A 21,147-nucleotide genomic window follows, 5' to 3' on the forward strand; every position below is an offset into this window, starting at 1 on the left:
GGACCCCTGTGCGCGCCACTGATTTACAGACATTCTTTGTCAAACAGAATGTTTTAAAATGTCAAATCCATGAAATTGGATAGTGTCAAGAATGCATGCAATTTAAAAAGGCCCTGGGGTCTCTGGGACCCCCAAAGGATTAAGGATCCGACAGATCTGCCACTAGGTGGCGCAGTTGCAGTGAATGAATGGCATTCTGCATCACTGAGCACTGGAGCTCGTGCAGGGGAGGAGAGAGACCCCCAGTTCCGGACAAACTTTGCAGGATTGCGCAGAACTGGTCGAGTGACTCGGAGGGAGCTCGAGCTCTGAGGTCTGTGATTGGAGGAGAAAGACCGAGTCCAAAAACTATCAGCCAGGAAACGTCTCGGGTTTCAGGGGGGAGTGACATTTCTTCAGGGGGTTGGAAGGAGAGAGAAAAAAATCAGTGTAAACCTGACAAAGCGTCTGAGAACAGCCAGTATCCTCAGAGACTGCGTTCATGTCACTGGATGTGTATTTTGGGATGGATGTTTTATTCGCTGATTGTTGCACTGTCGCATCTCCTGTAGCTGAAGGCTGCTGCGCGTTTGCACGAGCCGTTTAGTGAAGCAACAACTTGGTTTACAGACGAAAAAAAAAGTTTCTGGGACGCGTCATTTTTTTTCCTGGAAGGATTTACACAAACACGCACGGATACTATCGGTGGCTCGCTATTGGCATGCGATCCTATCGTTGGTGCCCCGTTGGATTTGGGAATAGGGAATAGTTTGGTCACATTCCTGTCTGGATTCGGCCCATGAGCTCCCTGTTCATATGCGGATCCTGAACTCCACTATCAGCTCCTTCTCTGTAAGTTACTTGTGTTTCTGTTGATATTTTAAGCGGAGGTTTGCTCGTATTTTATGGAAATGCAACGTTCTGTCATTTTTTTTGCGACTTTACGCATGTTTAATTATCGTTTCTTTAGCTTTTGCAATACGCAAATGTATCTTAACCACTGCATACGAATAAATATTAAATTAAATGAGCACAGATTTGGATATATTCTAGGCTAATTCTGAAGTTACGTGGAGTTCACTGAAAATGTCATAACTTCTCTTTTCATCAGCGATGGCCTTGTCAGACAATTTTGTCAAGGTTATTTAACAAAATATTTTCACTTAGTTAAAATGTATGCACACTCAGTGTGTGTGTTTGCATATTTTCTTGCTCTATTTTATATATATAAACAGTTATTATTTATATATAAAACTAAACAGTTTTTTATTTTTACAAAAGGTAAAATTATGGGTCTGTGCTTATAATTTCACTGTATTAGAAAATGTCATTTAAAAATGTCAGAACTCAAAATCACCACTTAGATTAGCTCAGATAATGCATGGATAATATACTGCAATCATTTAAAACGTGCACATTTTTACAACAGTTCAATCGATTCAAATGTAAATTTATATTTGAATTTTAAAAACAACCATTTTTTGTGCTTTTCAGGAACAGTTTGGCCTATTTGTTGGTTTCTTTCCCTCTATCATCATACAGTTGCAATTAAAGTATCCCCATCCTGCCCTGAAATCTTGTGGATACAGGAAGCTCTTATAAAAATGAAACTGACTGACATGAGGTGGCTTTAGAAAGTTTTCTTTGCCATGATAAATAAGTTTGGATACTTGCTTATTAGTGATAAATTCACAGAGCAAAGCTCTGTGTTGAAATAAACTAGAATGTTGATTGCAAAAATCAATCAATAATCAGCTGTAATCTTAATTTAGATACTAATTAAAGTTGATCCAATGATACAGTCTGTCCATTCACAAAGTGACCAAATTAGTGTCCAGTAATAAACTCACGATAAACTCATTAGGTTTGTGTTTTCTAATGGTCTTCGATTAGGTCAAGTAACAATTCAAATGAAATCAAAGAACACAGAACAGCTGATTCCAGAGGGACACTAGGGTTTATCTTTGCATTGAAATTAAATCCTTTCTGTGTATTCTGATTTGAATGTCAATAGGATGCTGAGTAATGCCTTCAGATTAAGTGTGCACGCGTTATATGCCACAGAAAACGTTCTAAAACATTGCTTTCGTGAGAAAAGTTCTTTAAAGATGACGTCATGTATTGCATTGGGAACTTTTTCAAAATCATGCTCATGCAGCAAACCTGGTAAGCACTGACGGTGCTTTGCTCTGTTTCTATCTAGCATGAGCAGACATGTCTCTCGCGATCCCCGTGTGAACCAGTTATCAAACCTATTAAATCTAATTGAATGGCGCATGATTAGATATGAGAATAAACTACAGTGCTCGTGTCCGAACTCGTGTTACAGCATTAGAATCCTGCATTGCTGACGAAAAAAATAAAAAAAATAAAAAACCTCTGTGGAGGAACCCCACCAGCAGTCAGTCATCTCTCAAGCATTGAAGCCTGCTATAAATGCACGCGCACGACCACAGAGATCAATATTGCTTTTACGCGCCAGATCTCCAGAGTGTGACGTGACAGACTTACTGATTCCCGCGTTTTCAATCCCTTTTCCGTTGTCTTGTTTTGAATGCATGAAATCATAATTTTGTTTGTGCAAATGAGTTCTAAACTGTCAATAAAGTTGTTTCCTTTTACAATAAGAATGAAATAGATAGATAGATAGATAGATAGATAGATAGATAGATAGATAGATAGATAGATAGATAGATAGATAGATAGATAGATAGATAGATATGTATCTTGGTTTTTGTAGATGTAGATGTAGTGCTTGGGATAAAAGTGTCTACCAAGTGCATAAATGTATATGAACAAATGCATAGAAATATATCCACAGTTTGTTAGTTAGATGGTTTGCAGTCCTGATAAAATAAATCACTGTTTAATAGTTATGTATATCTCCTACATGATTAGTCTATCAGTTCTTTAGAAAGTTAGCCGAAGTTGCAGGTAGCTCTTGAGGCAGTGGCTGATGGAGGTGTTTTGTCAGGTTAGTGTGTAGGTGTCAGACTATAGCTAGTTCTAAAGAATCAGAGCTTTGGTATGTCTATGGCAAGGCTCGTTTAACAGCATTTTGACACTGTCTCTTTTATAACTAGGCCTACGCACTCTGCAAGATAGCTGTGCTTCAGAATCAACTGATTTAAAATATTCACACTAAATATGTAGGGCCATAGCTATGGAGTGTTTTATGTATTGTGTATGGCATCTTGAAGGACATTTTTCTAATTGTTTCTCCTCTTTTTTTTGGTGATCACTTTCCCGTGTCTCTGTCCTGTCTCCTGCCCTCCTCAGCCCAGGTGATTGGTGGGAATTCCAGTGAGTGTCCGACCATACAGCCTGCAGTTCATGGTTTGGTGGAGCCCCTCAGATGGGATCCGTGTCCAGGGGGAGGCCGAGGAGGGGGGGATGGGGAGACACACCCACTGCTGAAGGGATGTCCACCCGAGGGTGGCTTCTGGGTGCGCTCCTACTTTTGACCCTGGCAGCGGTGTCTGTGGCAAGGCCATCATCAAAGATTGCTGAAAAGGTGGAGAAAATAAGTGAACGTGAAGGTAAGTAATGAGAAAAAGGAGCAATGGAATATCATTCAAGAAACATTCCCAGTCTTTCCAGCAGGATCTTGTTAGGAATTCTCGTTACTTCAGTGGTGACAAAAAAACAGATGCTTCTTTACTGCTTATTTGCTATAAAAAACAACCTTCTTTTCCTATGCCGCTGCACCTATGTGTGAAAATATTTAGTTTTTATTGGGGGAAGTCTTGGGAAATTAAGGAATTTTGGTTGAAACAAAACATTGGTGCACGGAATTTCTCATGGTATAGGTAGGATTCCTCATGGCTTCATACATCATTAGTTAGTGCTGATTTTTTGGGATTTAACTTTTCATAAACGGTTGTGTTAAGCCCTTCAAGACAGCCAGGAAAGTTCTGAGGAGGTGCTGGTTTGCAGTGATGTGTGGTTTGGAGGTTTTATGAGTAGCTGTATGCAAACCCTAGGAAGTACTTCTTTTGCATACTTTTTGCATTTGTACTTCTTTGAAATGCTGATAATTATGTGGAGAAAGCGGTTTGAGCATATATCTGGCGTCTTTGAACTGTGAACCCTGAGGTTTAATAATGTATGGAATTATTTTTCATATGCTATACTCAACAACAGCTCGTTTCAAAAGAGTCGCTTTCAGGATTTTTGTGGTTCCATTCATAACGTCTCTTTTCCTTTCTCCCCCCATATTTTCTCTCTCTCTCCATCTGTCTGAGTTTAATGTTTTTCAGAGTTGAGGACCACACACATACCTGCTTGCTTGGCATGCAGATGCAAACCAACCCGTATTAGTTTGTTTGGGAAGAAAATAAACCTTATATGCTTTCCGATTTGAACTAAAATGAAACGAGATTTTCTGCTCTTTTTGGAGGTTTCCTGACTTCCTTTTAACGGGATGTGGTTTGTCATCATTTTCATTCCTAACTCTAAGTAAAAACACTCATTTTATTTGGTTCTTTGGCACTTTCTGAAGTGGTGAATTCCCAGTGGCGTATCTTGGCCAAGTTTTGCCACATTCTGCCATTAGCAGTTGAGATTATTGATGTGATTTTTCGTTTTGTTTGGGGCAGCAGGTAATGAGAACTGTTGCATTGGAAAAGCCTGCTTTAGTTCTTCTGGCTTTAATCACTATATTAATTAAAGGGTTGTCAAACACAATCAATGGAAGTAGCCACCCAACCAACACTGTCCAGATGCCCTTTGACCTCAGGGTTGAAAGAGGTCCATAGCAGGGTTAAAGCGAAAGTTCACCCAAAATATAGATTCTGTCATTATTAACTCACTCTTATGTTGTTCCAAAAATGCAGGACTTTTCTTTTTACAAAGTTAACGAAATAATACATTTTGAAGGATTTGTGCTCTTTTCAATAAAATGGAAGCTTATTGTGATCAACAGCTTTTGGGGACACTCCATCAACCAAAAAGGACAAAAAAGTGCCAAAATGTTAAACTTCTTAGACTTTTGGTATAGATTTGTGTGAGAAACAATCAAATTTAAGTTGTTATTCCTTGAAAATTGGAGTAGACTTGTATCGATTACTTTTATGTTACTTTTTAACCATGAATCTCCTTATATTCTTCTATGGGAAAGAGCAGCTTGGAAATGTCTTCTTTCCACACTTATTTTAGAACGGCACAAGGGTGAGTAAATGAGGAAGTGAATAAGAGTAAAGCATCGCTTAGCGTCTCAAATACAAAAGACGTTCTATTGCGCAATATCGCATTATCCTTTGTCCAAAGTCAGATGCTTAACTTTTCATCTTCTAATGCTAAGTGGTCTATGTTGTGGAACTTCATAAGACGATTTGCACTTTTCTCTCCTATCATATGATGGAAGATTATGAGAGGTCATGTGACGGAGGATTAGGTGGCTGAAGTGGTGTCATGTGATGCGGAAAGGCTGGGAGAGAGGTTTTGGTGAAATTTGGAGAGTTCTAACCACACCAGTTTCTTGTGGTAGAGACGCAACTCAAGTAGTTGAATGGTTGTGCTACACATGTTTACTTTTTGTACCAAAAAAACTGTGTATGTATTAATTCAACAACAACAAAAAAGCCTGCCATTAAACGCCCACCCCTGGAGGGAAACTTCAACAGCTCCCACCTGATGCATGCAAAGCCCACCAAGGGCTCAGTTGTGTTTCTGGGAGGGGTAATTGTTTAAGATAGCATATCAGTTTAGAATTATTACAGCGCTGTTTTTTTTCTGTTAAGGGAGAATTATATGATTACATAAAATATATTCCATTATCTTCCTGAATCAGCGATGTTGCTAACCTAAAAATTTTTATTGTGAGCAGGCATTTCTTCTCTTTAGAAGCAAGTGATCTTCTCAGAGGTTGGAAAGCAACACATTGTTAAAGTGTGGGAAAGCAAACTTGGATCAAATGTAATCTGACGGGGCTTAGAGCACAATAGTTGAAGATCTTCACCCTTTATTCTCTTATTCCCTGACGCCCCATAAGGTTTGTGGTTGGAACCAGAGGTATGGCCAGGCTGACCCAATGGTGGAAAATGTGGAATCGCACAAGCTTGATTTGGATCATTGTTATTTGGATTGTGTGATTTATTTATTGTCATTGGAGTGGTTATTCTAGGGTTTTAGTGTGCATGTGTGCCATGTTGGTTTGGACAGAATTAGACACATTCAAATGGAGCTTTGATGATGTTTAAAACATTGGCTGGAGATCCAAACGAATCTCTCGCTGACTTTCCTGTCATCAGTCTTTTTTCTGAAATTGGAATTGTCCCCAATTCCATTCTCTCTGCTTTTTTTAGCCAGAGGGTTTTTTTCTTGCAGCCCAGACATTTCTGTTCATAACAGTCACAATACCCAAACCAGTAACACCAGAAGTGTGAGAGATGCTCAGACTCTCGATAAGCGTGCCTTAAATTGACCACCTGCATACAGAAGGGGGTTTCCTGGGCGAATCATGCACTGTTTATACTAAGAGTCATAATAAAAGTGCCAGCTCACACCATTTGTTTATTATGTTTTCATGGGTGAATAAAACTTAATTCTTCTACTTAACAAACTAAACTGCCCCCTCCCATAATTTTTATATACAGCAATTGGCTGCTGTCAACCTTTGCAGTGTTTTTTGTTTATACATGTGTGCTGTATATGCTGCATATTAGTAAAAAAATAATATATATATATATATGTATGTATGAAGTGTTTCTTGGAGGTACATTTCTTTTAGTACATTGAAGGGTGATCATAAGACTTTTTACATACACCATGTGACCTGTAAATGCGAAAAAAAATTTCAATTGCAGTTTTACTAATTATTTCTTTTCCACATAGCCTGAAAAACATCCTCATGCAAGCGTAAAAACTTTTTGTAATATTAGGTAGTTTTTATGAAATTAACGCGTTTCCATTAGGCTGTATTTTCAAATCGCAATGTCAATTTGCACCATTTGAAGGGTAATGGAAACATTGTTTGTTAGCACATTTGTAGGTGGTTTCCTGAGTAGGCCTATATCAGGTGCTTGCTAGGTGGTTGCTTACTGGCCCAAGACATAAATAAGTAACATTTAAGGTCATGAACAGGGAACTTTTTTATTTTATATTGCCCATTTTATTAATTTAATCCATTAGAAACCAACTACCACAACTCTCCTCAAGAAGCTCCATTTGATGCATTATTCATGCCTTTAGCACAAACAGTACAGATCAGACCACAAATTTTAAAGTTAGCGGTCTGCTCAAATCTACCACCAGATTCCAGTGTTTATATGTGACTCCAGAGGGTTTGGAGGGAAAGTTGGCCAATGAGATTTGTCCATGCTTGTGTTGCCGTAGGCGCCCCTGAGAGGTCTGTGCTTTTGACTGGGCATGCCATTGTCAGAACAATAAAGCTTGCAGAAATTACAATTTGAAAGGCGATTGTGATTAGGAAAGAAAAGGAGTGGCTATGGAAGAGTGTTGGGATTTAACTGGTGTAGAAAATGGGAAGGGTGAGAAAATAAGCAAGGAGGGGAATGTGAAAGGACAACAGGGTGAATGTGCAGCTTGGGTAAAGTTTACTTGTGTGGGGCGGATGGGTTGTCTGCTAAAGCCCTGTGATCTAATTATCAGTGTTTGCTAAGGTAAGCGCCAGTACTACTGTTTAAACAGACCCCTAACTCTAACTACTAAACTTTGGAGTGTAACTCGTCCCACACCTTTTGTCCTTTTTTTGAGAGCAGGTGTGCAAATATGGTTTGCTATTATACTTTAAGGAGGACCTGAGGAATATCTAGGGTCCAGAATGTCATCAAGAGTTCAAGGTGAATCTAGCCAGGAAGCTCCCACTTAGCAACACTATAGCAACCACCTGTAGTACCAGAAACACAACAGCATAGCAATTCACCCCAATATCATCTAACAACTTATGCATGGGCAAAAACTGTTCTGATGTAGGGTTTTTATTTTTATTTTTTTAATGTAAGTACTTTGTTTGATTTTAAGTAATCTTTTACATTTCATTGAATATAATAAAAAAAAATTACCCATAGGATCAATGGAAGTAAATTAGATTTTTTAATTATTTAATTGTGAGACTGGGGCATTGTTATTAAATTATATTTGGCAACAACAATGACTTTTGCATGGGCAAACTGTTTTAGAAAAATGCTAAAAAAATGTTTTTTCTTTTTATTGAAGTACTTTGTGTTGTTGTAAATGAACAATTCTGGCCATAAGATTACGTAATGGAAATAGATTTGATTTCATTGACGTTTTTGTGTGTGTGTGTGTGTGTGTGATTGTAATGAATAACTTTGGCTATACAAATAATGGAAATGATGATTTAATTTGATTTCAAAATTATGCATTTTTATTAAATTAAATTTGGCATAAACTACGATGTGTGCATGAACAAAAACTATCAGGAATAGGGAAACGACCGTTCTTAACAAAATGCAATAAAAATAAAAAGATTGAAAAGAATTAGATTAGATTATTTGATTCTTAAGTATAATTTAATTTCATGTAATGGAACTGCATCTGACATCAACAAATATAGTACCTTGAAGTATGAAGACTTGGGGGTTTGCAACTCCCTGGTTGGGAAATCCTGGAAAAAGTGGAATTAAGGTGTATATATCTGTTATTAGAGAGCGATTTCATCATAGTTTCTTCTCACATCTCATCCGACTGACACGAGCACTCAGTGTAGCACACAGCAGTCTCAATTCCATCTCACCAAGAGGACGGAGACAGAAGGATGATAGTGTGAGAATTGGACAGACTGGATCCTGTCACAGTTTGGTCGAGAGCCTAATTATCTGTTCTAGCTGAGGCGCAAATGACATGTGGTGAAGCAGACGGGAAGTGTGAGACAGTCGGTATCTGTCACTCCTGACGGAAGGTTTGATAATAACCGCCACTCACAGTACGCTTTTCAATAGCCTTCTCATCAAAACACTGGAGAACAGACAGAGTCACACCTCCAGAATTTGAGTTTGAGGGCTTTTTCCCCTGCATGTGTTTCACCTATTATTCCAGTTTTAGGAAAGATGTTTAGTGTTGCAGAGTAGGATGTTGCTTTGATTAGGGTTGGGCGATGTCTACCAAATTGGCATTGGATGATGTCTACAATTAAACATTGCGATGGACGATGACATTGGGAAAGGGGGGGGGGGTTGTCATCAGAAGTGTCTGCGGGACATCTGCGCACACTGTCAGAATCCTGAAAGTGAAGTATAGCCAAGCCTAAGTGGTGTGGATGTTAGAGGATTAAAACATTACATTTTTGTTTGGTTATTTTAATTGTATTGTAATATATTTATTATCCAACACCCACAGTCTGATCCGCATGTTCTAGCCTATTTAATCTAAATTAATTTCAATAATTTTGAATGTTGTTGAATGTTTTAAGTTTGTGTGAAACATTTGTTTGGTGCTTTTGCACAATCAAATATTTACTGTTTAAATTGTGTGCATTGAACAGTTTTGAATGTAATTTGAATTGTGACAGGGAGCTTCGTTATGTTATTACGTAATCAGAAAAAAATATTTGAATGAACTGCGCAAAAATTGGAAGCAAGCATTGCACTGGGCTCTGTAGTGTGATTAATTAAGATGTTTTTTTGGGGGGCGTGGGTGGGGCATCACGAAACATCATGAGCTCTGACCTTTCCCCAGAAGCAATATCTGGAATTTTCAGGATGTCAACAGGTTGTGGATTTGTGGAGGGTCGGTGTCTTGTGGACGGCAGGGGGTCGGTTGGCAGGGTGAGAGGTGAAAGGTCAAAGAGCAAATCAGAGGAGCAGGAGGTGGTGTTGATGGTAAAGAACAGATGTACTGGACCTGAAGAATAAAGAGAATGAAAGCATGTCGAATGTTTAAAGAGGTTGAGCTTGCATCAAGTTCCTCTCTGCCAGAACAGGACAGAATTTATCGTGGTGCTGTGAGAAATGCTTTCTTTACCTTTGAATAATGAAGCTGTTTTTAAATGTCGACAAAGTCATTTGATCAACTAAAACTGATTGAAACTGGCTGGTTTGTCTTTTCTTTGTAGCACTACTGGTAAAACATGATGGTAGCAACATCCAATTTTAACTTTTAAAACAAAAAGAAAGGTCAGATTAAAATGAGCTTTAATTTGTCTTCCAAATGCATACATGTATAAACCATAATAATTTGGAATAATTAGTTGGAGAGCTCTTCTGTCTCCTTTTTCTGCATGGATCTTTCTGCTTTCAGCATGCACAGCTTAATCTTTTGCACTGCTTAATTCAACTCCCCTCAGCATTTTATCTGTTCACTATTAACATACTAAAAGTTTAGTGAGGCTCAATTGTCCACTGGACATGCTGCAGAGTTTCCTAAGTGTGTATGTAAAAAAACTGATCCACATGTGTTGGCTTTCTAACAGGACTTGAGTGGGAGCAGGCCTCGTTTTTTTTTTTCAGTTCGTCTTTAATCGTACAATAGAGGGAAATACGCAGCCAATTACAGTTAAATAACAGTTGGACAAACTGAGGCCTCCGGAAGAGCAAGGCAATGAATACCGGTCCCATCAATCAACAGATCAGAGTTCGTTCTAAGGCCGCACCGTCGCGAAAGACAAAAAGGAAAAGGTAATTGTTTCTGGACTCGTGAAAAAAGGAACAATACAGGAACTAAACGTGTGTAGGGCAGTGTGCCTGGGGAGAGAGTTTAGACCTTCAAGCACACTCCAAACCCCTCGAGGACTGAACGCGAGTCATACGACTTTCCCTTCCTGTGGTGAGTAGTTCACTCCACCATACACATTCACAATAAGACAAGAATGTGCAGGAAGAGAGGTGTGTTACTACGAGAAAGGTTGGGACTGTCTCTGCGCCGCTGATCAAGTCTGATCATGTTTTTCCATACGTCTCGCTTTCAAAGTTGTCTTTTTCATGCTTAGTAAGCTGTTTAGTCTGTCTTAATCCATAGTTTCTGCCTAGATGCAGTTAGTTGTTGTTTGTACTGTAGAATCATGGGATCTTTTACAGTGTCAGAAGTTTAGGTCACACTTTATTTTAGGGTCCAATTCTCACTATTAACTAACCATTAGCTATGACTTTTGCCTCAATTAACTCCTTATTTGCTGCTTATTAGTAGTTTATAAGGTAGTTGTTAAGTTTAGGGTATTGGGTAGGATTATGGATGTCATGCATTATATGTACTTTATAAGCACTAATAAACAGCCAATATGTTAATAATAGACATGCTAATAAGCAACTAGTTATTAGTGTGAATTGGACCCTAAACTAAAGTGTTACCGAAGTTTATTAGTGGTTCTTACACTTGGAGGTGGATCATGGTGTACTGGCCAAATTATTGAGCAATTAGTCCAGGTTTTCCTGAATGTGTTTGTGGTTTGTATTGAATTTCTGTGGTCTGGGTTAAATCATACAGCTATGTTAATTGTCCAAAAATCTAATATCTGTGCTGGTGTTTCTCAAACTGTATCATACAGATTGTACAGTTACCATCTGTATTAGCAAGTGTTGATGGCTTTTTTTTTTGAAGGCAGTTTCGACCTCATTTGAGTCATTGTGTATCTGCATCAAGTGTGGTTACTATGCAGTGCAGTGTTTTTCGTGGTTTATCATTCTACCCATAAGATTAAGTGAATTAAATGGATAGAATAACTTTCCTGAAATCCTCACTCTTTGCTTCTCATTCTGACCTGATTGGGGCGTTTGATTTCTGTTCATCTTGGCTTTGCTCTCAATGCAGTCTCAGGTGAATTGAAATGGATATAGTTGGTATGTTTTGCTTAAATGCTTGATCACATATTGCTTCACATAAATAGAGGTCAGCTGATATGGGTGTAGAATTTACAGAACAAATGCAAATTTAATGAATTTTATATAAAAAACAACAACATTATATATATATATATATATATATATATATATATATATATATATATATATATATATATATATATATATATATATAATTACAAGTATGTACTTTAGAATTTATAATTAAATAGATAAAACATTATATTATGTAATAAATTGCAAAGTTAACTAAGTTAAGTTTTTTTTCTCCTTAATGCTCAAACCACCTTATTTCAATCTCAAATCAAGCCTTTGATTTTCCTGTTTTAGGTGCCTCACTTTGAGGCCATTTGGCATTCCGTATGAGCGTTTGGCTAGGAAAAATAGTTATTGTAGAGCATAATTAAAGATAATGGAATAAACCGGCAATAACAGGCTTAATTCTAATGCGTGAGGTCGAGGTTGAAATGACAGGGAAAGGAAAACCAAAGACTCTGTTTATGAAATGAACAAATATTGAACTCTATTTCTCGACTGGCACCTCTTTCATTTCAGCTTACTGCTAATGCCACACTTTTTCCCACTGGTACAGCTACATGCTTCCAGAAATGCTCTGTATTCATGCTTCACAGCTAATGGGATACTCTGAGGTGTCTGTATTTGGGATATTTTGACTTTTGGGTGAACTATTCATTTAATTGAACCCTCTTCTCCACACTAGTCACTCTAGGGATGTTATTTTGGTGCAGTGTTCTTCATCTTACACTCTTTCTCTTTCTCTGTGCACCCTGTCACCCCTTTTCTCCTGCCCTCCTCTCTTTTCCCCTTCGCTCTGCAGAGCCTCCAACCAAAAACCAAAACTCTAAGCCTACTCTGTGCTCGGTGCACCCGGGTGAACTGCTCAAGCTCAGCTGCCCGCTGCCCGAGGCGGCCGCCATCATCTGGACCAAAGACGGCTCCTCGCTGGGCCCTGACAACCGCACACTCATAGATCAGGAGTGGTTACAGATCCGCGACGCCACCCCTAAGGACTCGGGCCTGTACGCGTGCAGTGCCGTGGGCTCACTGGCCGGCGACATGCTTTGCTTCATCGTAAACGTTACAGGTGAGACACCAGTCTAACACAGGTGGTGCCATCTGCTGAATGAGACTTTGATATGCGTGGATGAGTCTTCATCACTCATCATCATCAATCATTCTTAACTCACTTTACAATGCAAGGAAGTGGAAATGTAGTCATTAAAATGTCTTTGCATGCACCATTCGGATTTACGTCCTGAGATTTGAACATTCGTTGGTTCTGTAAAAATGAATATTAAGATTCTATTAGTTGATGTTAGCTTATATCTTACACTTTTTGTCATTGTGTAATACAGACATTTTGTCTGTCTGATTTAAGACGTCGTTAAAATATTTTTGACAGTTTTTTATCTAGCATTCATAGTTGCTCTGGGCTACTTATCTCACAGTAACATTAAATGATGACACATTACAGTTATTTTTGCTATATATGTTTTTTAAATATAAATTTATTTATATAAAAGATATATTTATCTATTAAAAATAATATATAGAAATATATATATTCTCCTCAGAATTCGTTATGAACGATAGGTACTTCATCTCCTTTGTTTATTTTCTGTGGATCTGCATGGACACAATGATTATTCATAACAAATAAATGACAAAGCCAGCCAGGCATCAGTGCTAAAACAGGTTCACATTTTATAAGACTTGAGTTTAAAAATAAAGACTCCGGACAGTAAATTTAATACTGTAAATAAGGTACTCTAAAATTGTACTCTAAAAGTTTTGATTTGATGAGCTGTGCTCAATGCTGTTATTATTTTATTAACGTTGCTGTATGTAATTTTTGAAATAAATTAAAATCACCATAAATACACAATTATACATTCACAGGTATTTAGGAAATATGCTAAGTTCACATTATTTTCTTTCTCCTAAAAGCAATGCTACAGCCAGTTATTCTACTTTGAAAATGTGCCTTCTATGTCGTAATGTCTGTTTTTGTTTTGGTCTGTGTGATTCCACCCACTGCTAGTTTAACCAATATTATTTAGACACCCCGGATTGCCGGTTGGTGGAAAACACAGTATATCGAAGCCATGGAAGGCAGCAAACAGACTGGCTTGGAGATCGTAGATTGTACACGACCTAATAGCCTCGGCATCCATCTAAAAAGCTCTATGATCAGAGGCATATTAAAATGTGGATAAAGCACTCAGAAGAAAACAGGAGAAACAAAGCACGGTTACAGTATTCCCGGTACTCTCTGCAGATGCCATCTCATCCGGTGACGATGAGGACGACACGGAGCGATCGGACGATGTCGGGGTGGACGGTGAACAAATACGTGAGTATCAGGACCGGGGACCGAACACCAGTTGGCTCAGAGTACCATATGAAATCCACTTGTATTTCCGATGTTGAATTTAGATGCAGCACGGTTGCTATAGTGTTGTCATATTGGCAAAGGTATTAGTTTTTTTTTGTTAGTGCCATTTTTTTTGTTAGTGAAACCAGACTCTATTGATAGGACAGGCCTGCAGCAGAGCCTGATGTTCAGTATGTCACCAAGAATTCCAGCACAGACACATTCCCAGAATTCCAGGCCTTCTCCTTCCTTCTTTCTTTGTGTCTTTGTGCTCTCCATTTCTCAGGTCCATGAGGGTCTGTAATTTTCTGCTAAGGGATGTGTTTAGAATTGAGAATAGCAGGGAAAGACTTGAGGTGAAATAGTAACGAAATATAGAAAAAAAAGAGACATTCCAAAGATGTTAATAATCCGAGTGTTGCAAGGATGACTTGTATTTGTTGGCAAGCCTGGAAGTCAACTGGTTTCCTCAACAAAAACCCAGGATTTTTCCATTGGCTTTGAGATTATTGTGGAAAATAAGTTTATGTTTCTTACATGTTTTGTCCATCATGATAATATTTACAAATGAACACAACTTATGTGAATTTTGAAGCCTAAATACAATGGCTAAAAGCTAAAGCTACAGTCCCACAACTTCATCATCATCACTCTTACACTTCCAACAATCAGTTTCATCTTATATAAGCGAGTTCATGAGTTTTCCTGTTGGATATGATGATGTTTAATGTCTCAGACAACCCATTTAGCCACTTGATCAACATGCATAAAAGATTTAAAATTATGAGTGGGGTATAACCAATGTATTATATGTTGTAAAATAAAACAACAATATATTGCGCTAGTACTAACCACAGACTTTATTTCAGGCCACAAACCCATTGACTTTTGGACGATGGAATTGTAACTTATTTCCAGTTTCAGGACTCATTCCTTCAGCAATCTATGTTTTTATTTTTGGTCACGGTTAACACAAAATGCTTCTCATTTTTGAGAACTTTATAAACAAGAGAAGCCTTGACAGGTGAGGAAAGGATATTGACTGCATTTCCATTGCTGAAATGAGCGCCATACCCAACAAAGTCTGTTTTGAGTTGTTCAAAATGGTATATTAAAGAGAGTTGTTGGAAAGAGGGGTGGAGCGAGGTCTTCCAGCTAATGGGCTCTGGTTTGGATCTGCCCCAACACTTTTCTGTGTATGCTTTGGAGGTCTGGCCTTTGGCCGTGTACGAGTGGAGTTGAGGTGGGTGTGGGGGGATTGGGATTGGGATGGAGGGGTGTTTAACATTATGCTTGGGGTTGTTTCGGGCTCAGTGGGTTGGATTTCTGCCCTGTTGAACCACTCCGAACTCTTTGATATTTCTGTGCAAAGGGGGCCTCAACAACAGCAGTCTCAAAAATATCAATCCCCCCCCCCTCTCATGAGAAAGTTTAGTTTATATTTGAGAGGTTTTGTCTGCATGTGAGGTGTGCTGGAGTAGACAACGCTGGGATTGTTTAAAGTCTAAAGGTCTGGTTTTCATGTTTTTCTTTTTCTTTCTCTGGTTAATATGATGGAATTGGCTGCTGGGATGTTTCAGTGTTTCTGTTTACTGACCGATTGTTTTGCAGATACCAGTGGTATTTGTTGATAGTCCCAGAGTTTTTAAAGAAAAATGTCAATAAAGGTTCAATGGTCAGTCCATCTTTCACTAGAGGTCACCTGTCTTGGGGTTGCCCAGGACATCCATCCCTACTGCCCAACTGTCTGAGAGTCATTTCCATCTTAGTTTTCTCAAAAGGAGTCTGGCTTACAGACATGTAGTCTGTTGAACTTCAGGGCATTGAGGTTGAAGAGAATGACCGTTATGAAAGAATTCCCATGAGATGAGATGAAAAAGTTGGTTGGTGAAGAAAGAAAACAGACAGAGAGATAGACGTTGAAGAAAAGGGTTGAGTTGAAAACCAATTAGCATGCCTTCACGCTGAGGGGAAGATGTCTGTTTACACGTCTGATATCAAGTCGTTTGCAACCTTCCGGTTAGCATGTCTGTCGAACAAAAGAAATTGGATGTGATGGTCCAGTTCCTTCTTGGCAAGCTGCTGAGCTTTTGGACCAACTTGTTTTATCCTTCTTTTCTCTTGTGTGTTTTCAGAGCAAATGGGAATATGTTTTTATTTAAGCCGCTCACTGTGAGTTGCAGGGTTCCATTAAGCTGATGGGCGGTGCAGTCATGCAGGGCTACGAGTGTGAATAACTGTTTCGATTTGCATCCGTGGTCATGCCTTCCTGTTTCCCCTTGCTAAGTTTCAGACAGGCGCCTGCTTTCTCAGTCTCTTGGCAATGATGCATTTCTTTTGGGATATTGGGATTGAATCAGAATGGACCTCAGATTGATTTGCCATTTCATTGCATTTTTTTGTGTGTCATTGAATCAGTGTCATTTTGGAATTATTTATGTGCTATTTGTTTTTTATTTTAATTTTAGTAATTTTGTTATTTGCTTTTTAATTTATTTAATTTATATATTTAATTTCTATATATATATATATATTGCAATTTTTCCAGTTGCTGCCTTCATTGATTTAGCAGTTGCACGAGGTCATGTTGCAATTTTGATTTTGAATGTATTTGTTATATGAACCTAATGCTGATCTTCAGCTAAAAACAAAACTGATTCATCTTCAGTCTACTGTACAATCCAAAAACTACTGTTTCTGGCTTTGATTCTACTTTTTTCCATAAACATAGATATAGAAAACACACTGTAGATGTCAAGGACTGATATATGATCTCTGAAAGTTTGCATGGAGGTTTTATGTGATGAATATCAACGCTCCATGTAATCTCAAAAGCTTCGACTCATCAAAGATATATATAGTGCACTGCAAGTGTGTGATTCTTGTTGATGATTGGATGATGCAAATGGTTGTCATTGCTTCTTCTTTCCTACAGTGGCACCATATTGGACCTCGCCGGATAAGATGGAGAAGAAGCTGCATGCCGTCCCTGCGGCCAACACTGTGAAGTTTCGGTGCGCGGCAGCGGGAAATCCCAAGCCTGGAATGCGCTGGCTGAAAAACGGAAAACCCTTCAAACAGGAGGATCGCATGGGTGGTTACAAGGTAAGAGATCTTCACTAATGCTGGATGAGAAATGGCGCTCATCATGGTAAATTTAAAAATGCTTAAGTGCTAGTGCTTTTCAAAGAGTACATCTTTTTATACATGCAGATTTACATGAGTCAGAATTGTTAGCATGAAACAGCTGGTGAAGCACTGGCTCTTGGTTAAAGTGTAATAGATGTGCAGGATGATTGGCCAATGTACCCCGATCAGTGTCTGTTTGCTCTTCCTTCTCTGAAAACACAGCTGATCCACACAGAAGGTCACTAATGATTGAGCTGCTCACGCTCGATTGATCTGAAAACTCAGATATGAGTCAGTGTCTAACTACAGGACCAAGAACTCGTTCATTTGATAATTCAGACTCAAGTTACCATTTACAGTAGTCACAGGCAAAACTATAAAGATATATATATATATATTATGTTTTATATTGTAACGGAAATGTATTTGAATTATTTTAGTTGCAGTTAAATACAATAAACCGGATTATTATTGCATTTTTAGAATATACAAAGCAAATCTTCATGAAAAAAGTCTCCACCTTCTGCCTAAAGGGCAGGTTTTAGTCAAAATAAGATCTAATATTCAATTCAATTCAAGTTTATTTCTATAGCGCTTTTTACAATCCAAATCCTGGCAAAACAGCTATACAGAAAATTCAAGTTTCTACATTATGTTTAGTAAAAGCTTATTAAAATGTTTTATAGATAGCCTCAGGTGGGTTTTGTGGTCATTTGAAGGGTCTCAAAAGGCCGAGGGTTGAGGAGTGAAAGTCTCCATGGAAGAGACGCTGGATTTTGTGGCCTGAAGTCACGAGAGCTGCATTCCTGGGGTGGGGGCAGGGGCTCGCTCATCTGTCGGCAAGGCGATATTAGTTTTCCCATGGTGCTCTTGCTCAAAAATACCATAGTTTTCTGGGACAATTTCTCTCTCTGTTGTTTGTTTTGTCAGATTTGCCCTTCATTTTGAAAGACATCACACAACTGTTGTGAAATGAAGGATGATGGACGCTCAACTAAACCTGGAGTTTAGTTTGAGATGAACTTGAGAATAACAAAAACAACCAGCTGTGTTTGGTTATACGATTCACAAACTGGGAACGTCGCATAAACAAGTGACTAAACTATTCCGAATGTGTTCTGTTGTACTAAGTTTGTATTTTTTGTATTTGTCCCGCTCAGCTCCGGCTCCAGCACTGGACTCTAATCATGGAGAGCGTGGTTCCCTCTGATAAAGGAAACTACACCTGCGTGGTGGAGAACGCCTACGGATCCATCAATCACACCTATACACTGGATGTAGTAGGTGAGTCCTGTTTACATGTGTTTCCTAACAGGCTGGTTTGGACACTGGCATATAAAACTGCTGTGGGTATCTTTGGGTGGACAGCATAGCAAATGAAGTTTGTGAGAGAGTACATATTAAAAATAACAATAGAGCAGGGATTTACATAGTGATTGGTCTATATATTGGCCAGTCCAATAAGACAGATGAGGTTTGGCCATTGTGAGAATATAGACAGTAGCCGATAAGCATAGCTGATTAGCAGACTGATTGCTATGTTAAGAGAATGTCTTTATTTGATTAAAAATTTGGTAAAATTTTGAAATATTATTACAATATATTTCACAACGATTATATTTTGAAATGTCATTTATTCCTGTGATGCAAAGCTGTATTTTCAGCATCATTCCTCCACTCTTCAGTGTCACATGATTCTTCAGAAATCATTTTAATATGACATGAAAGCTATATTTCAAGTCTTCTATATCCATGCTGTTCTTATATGTATTGTGAACATGTCTATAATCCAGCTTTAAAATATTTGGAAGGCTTTGTTTTCATTCTTTTTGGTGTGAACTGTCCCTTTAATTCACAGCTGTCTACACTAGTTTATCGTTTGAGTAGACCTGCCCCATCTGAAGCTAAGAAACCAAGCTGTATTTTTGCATGCACGCTCCCATGCACATGCAGACACGCTAGGCTCACACACACATATACATGCTCCCTATTTAGGGCCCCTGTTCTGGGTTAAGTAAAAGCAGTCTTTCAGAAAGTCTCTGTTTTTCTTTTCAGTTTTATTGCAAGGCCGTAAAGCCCTATTGTGTCTGGCTCAGTCTAATACTCTCATCAGAGAAAGTAGGAGAGAAAAGAGGCAGAGGATTGAGGGATAATGCTTTTGTTTTTCACTTTAATGTAAGACTATCCTACCTGGAAAGTCTGTGAAAATGACAAGATGATAAAAAAGAAGGTCGGAAAAGAGAAAACCTTTTCCCTGTGCCGGAATTGGAGTTGCGCTGACCCTTCGAACAGGTCAATGAAAGTTGCGCCAGCCTGACCTGGCTTGCATTACAAAGCTGGACTAAGTACAAAGCGCTGACACTTAAAAGAGCCAGAAATACTCTAATTATCGCTGTTTATTGTGGATGTCAGCCAGATTCCAGAAATTTCTACTGTAGATCACTTCCAACAATAGCTTCTTCTACCAATTTGTGCACATACTGTATTATATAAATATTTGAGTCTAGGACTTCTAGTCACCATCCACTTCCACTCACGCTTTGCTGGCATTAGAGTTTGGCAGTAAATCACAGTCATTTTAAGTCATAGTAACAGTATATATAATAATATAGTGTTTTTTGTTAAAAGATTAATATGTCCTGTCTCATCTTGACTTGTTTGGTACACATATTTTTGCATTTCTTCATGCTTTTTGTCAAGTTTGGTAATATGTAAATAATATTAAGTACTACTTCCATGTAAAAACATCTTTTGCATTATAAACCATACAGCAAAAGCTCTACTGACCGATGTTTCAAACCACCAGACCTAGTTGGCACAGTAACTTAGTTCATATCCCTCCTGATTTCTCTCTCAACCAATCCCGTGCCACAACCCCAGGAGCCCCTCCCTCACTGTTTTTGGTCCACGGATGCTAAATCAGGAGTTTATCCAAAGTTCAACAGTCTTGCGTTGGGATGCAAGATCAGCAAATTTTTTAGTTTTTATCTTTGATTAACATTAATGGCAAAAATGACAACAGGAATATTAAGACAACTGTCACTTTAAGACATTAAGCACAGATCCCCTATAACTTCTACACATGTGTTTTCAGTCTAAAATGCTGGCTGCGTACACTTAAGACAAAACGAGCTGTGTTTACAATGATATTTGGATGTAATTCTGTGTATTTGTCCGTTCAAGCGCAAGACGTTGTGAAAGAAAGCTCAATTCAGTATTCACACACTATATGAGGCTGCTATTTGTGTGTGTGCTTTGGAGAAAATGTGTGCAAATGCCAAATTGAGTTTCACTTTTGCATCTTCTTGTGCTTGAATGGTTAAAATCAAAATAAAACGCACACACATGAATCGATAAACGTAATCAAAATCACTTGTCATATAAAATCAACCAGCCTTGGAAATTTGAAACCAGTTCTCGAAAGACACAATCAATCTGAAACACTTGCTAGCGTCTCCAAAGGAAGACTTTCTGTCTGACTTGGAGATTTTGTAAGGTTTAGATGTTTGTGTGTCAGCAAAGTTTGTCTCTGTTCCTTTTTGTTTCTCATCTGTCTGTCTTTTCTTTTCACTGCCCATCTGTTGGGCATCCTTTATCCTTTGCATCCCTTGACCCCAACCCTTCTCTCTTTTGCTCCCTCTTTCTTCTTTGCACCATTGTTTTGAGCTTTTCTTGTGCCCCCTCTTGTGCCTCTCAGTCCTAAATCCTCTTACATCCCCCGCAAACCTCTGCTGCTTGTCTGTGAAGGCTGATCTCTCCACATCTCCTGTGTGACATCATGCTTGTGTGTCTGTGTATGTCGGGTAACTAGGAGACGTGTCAGAATTACAGGGTGAGAGTAATGTTGTGTTGTTAAGACAATGAGGT

General features: G+C 38.5%; 1 protein-coding gene across 10 annotated transcripts in view; it reads left to right on the forward strand.

Moving 5' to 3' along the window:
• The first annotated feature begins 293 nt into the window (after positions 1–293).
• The window catches only part of LOC113112367 (fibroblast growth factor receptor 2-like), a 50,291-nt gene continuing 29,437 nt past the window's right edge, over positions 294–21,147 (forward strand). For 2 of the 10 annotated variants that reach the window (XM_026277851.1, XM_026277853.1), the window contains exons 1-6: positions 294–831; positions 3,259–3,518; positions 12,595–12,861; positions 14,056–14,130; positions 17,087–17,256; positions 18,441–18,564. In XM_026277851.1, the coding sequence (XP_026133636.1) occupies positions 3,335–3,518; positions 12,595–12,861; positions 14,056–14,130; positions 17,087–17,256; positions 18,441–18,564 (820 nt within the window). In that variant the 5' untranslated portion in view covers positions 294–831; positions 3,259–3,334. The remainder of the gene's footprint in view (positions 832–3,258; positions 3,519–12,594; positions 12,862–14,055; positions 14,131–17,086; positions 17,257–18,440; positions 18,565–21,147) is intronic. The other 8 variants (XM_026277847.1, XM_026277846.1, XM_026277850.1 and 5 more) reach the window with 7 other exon arrangements.

The sequence above is a fragment of the Carassius auratus genome, chromosome 13, assembly GCF_003368295.1.
Source record: "Carassius auratus strain Wakin chromosome 13, ASM336829v1, whole genome shotgun sequence".
Taxonomy (NCBI): domain Eukaryota; kingdom Metazoa; phylum Chordata; class Actinopteri; order Cypriniformes; family Cyprinidae; genus Carassius; species Carassius auratus.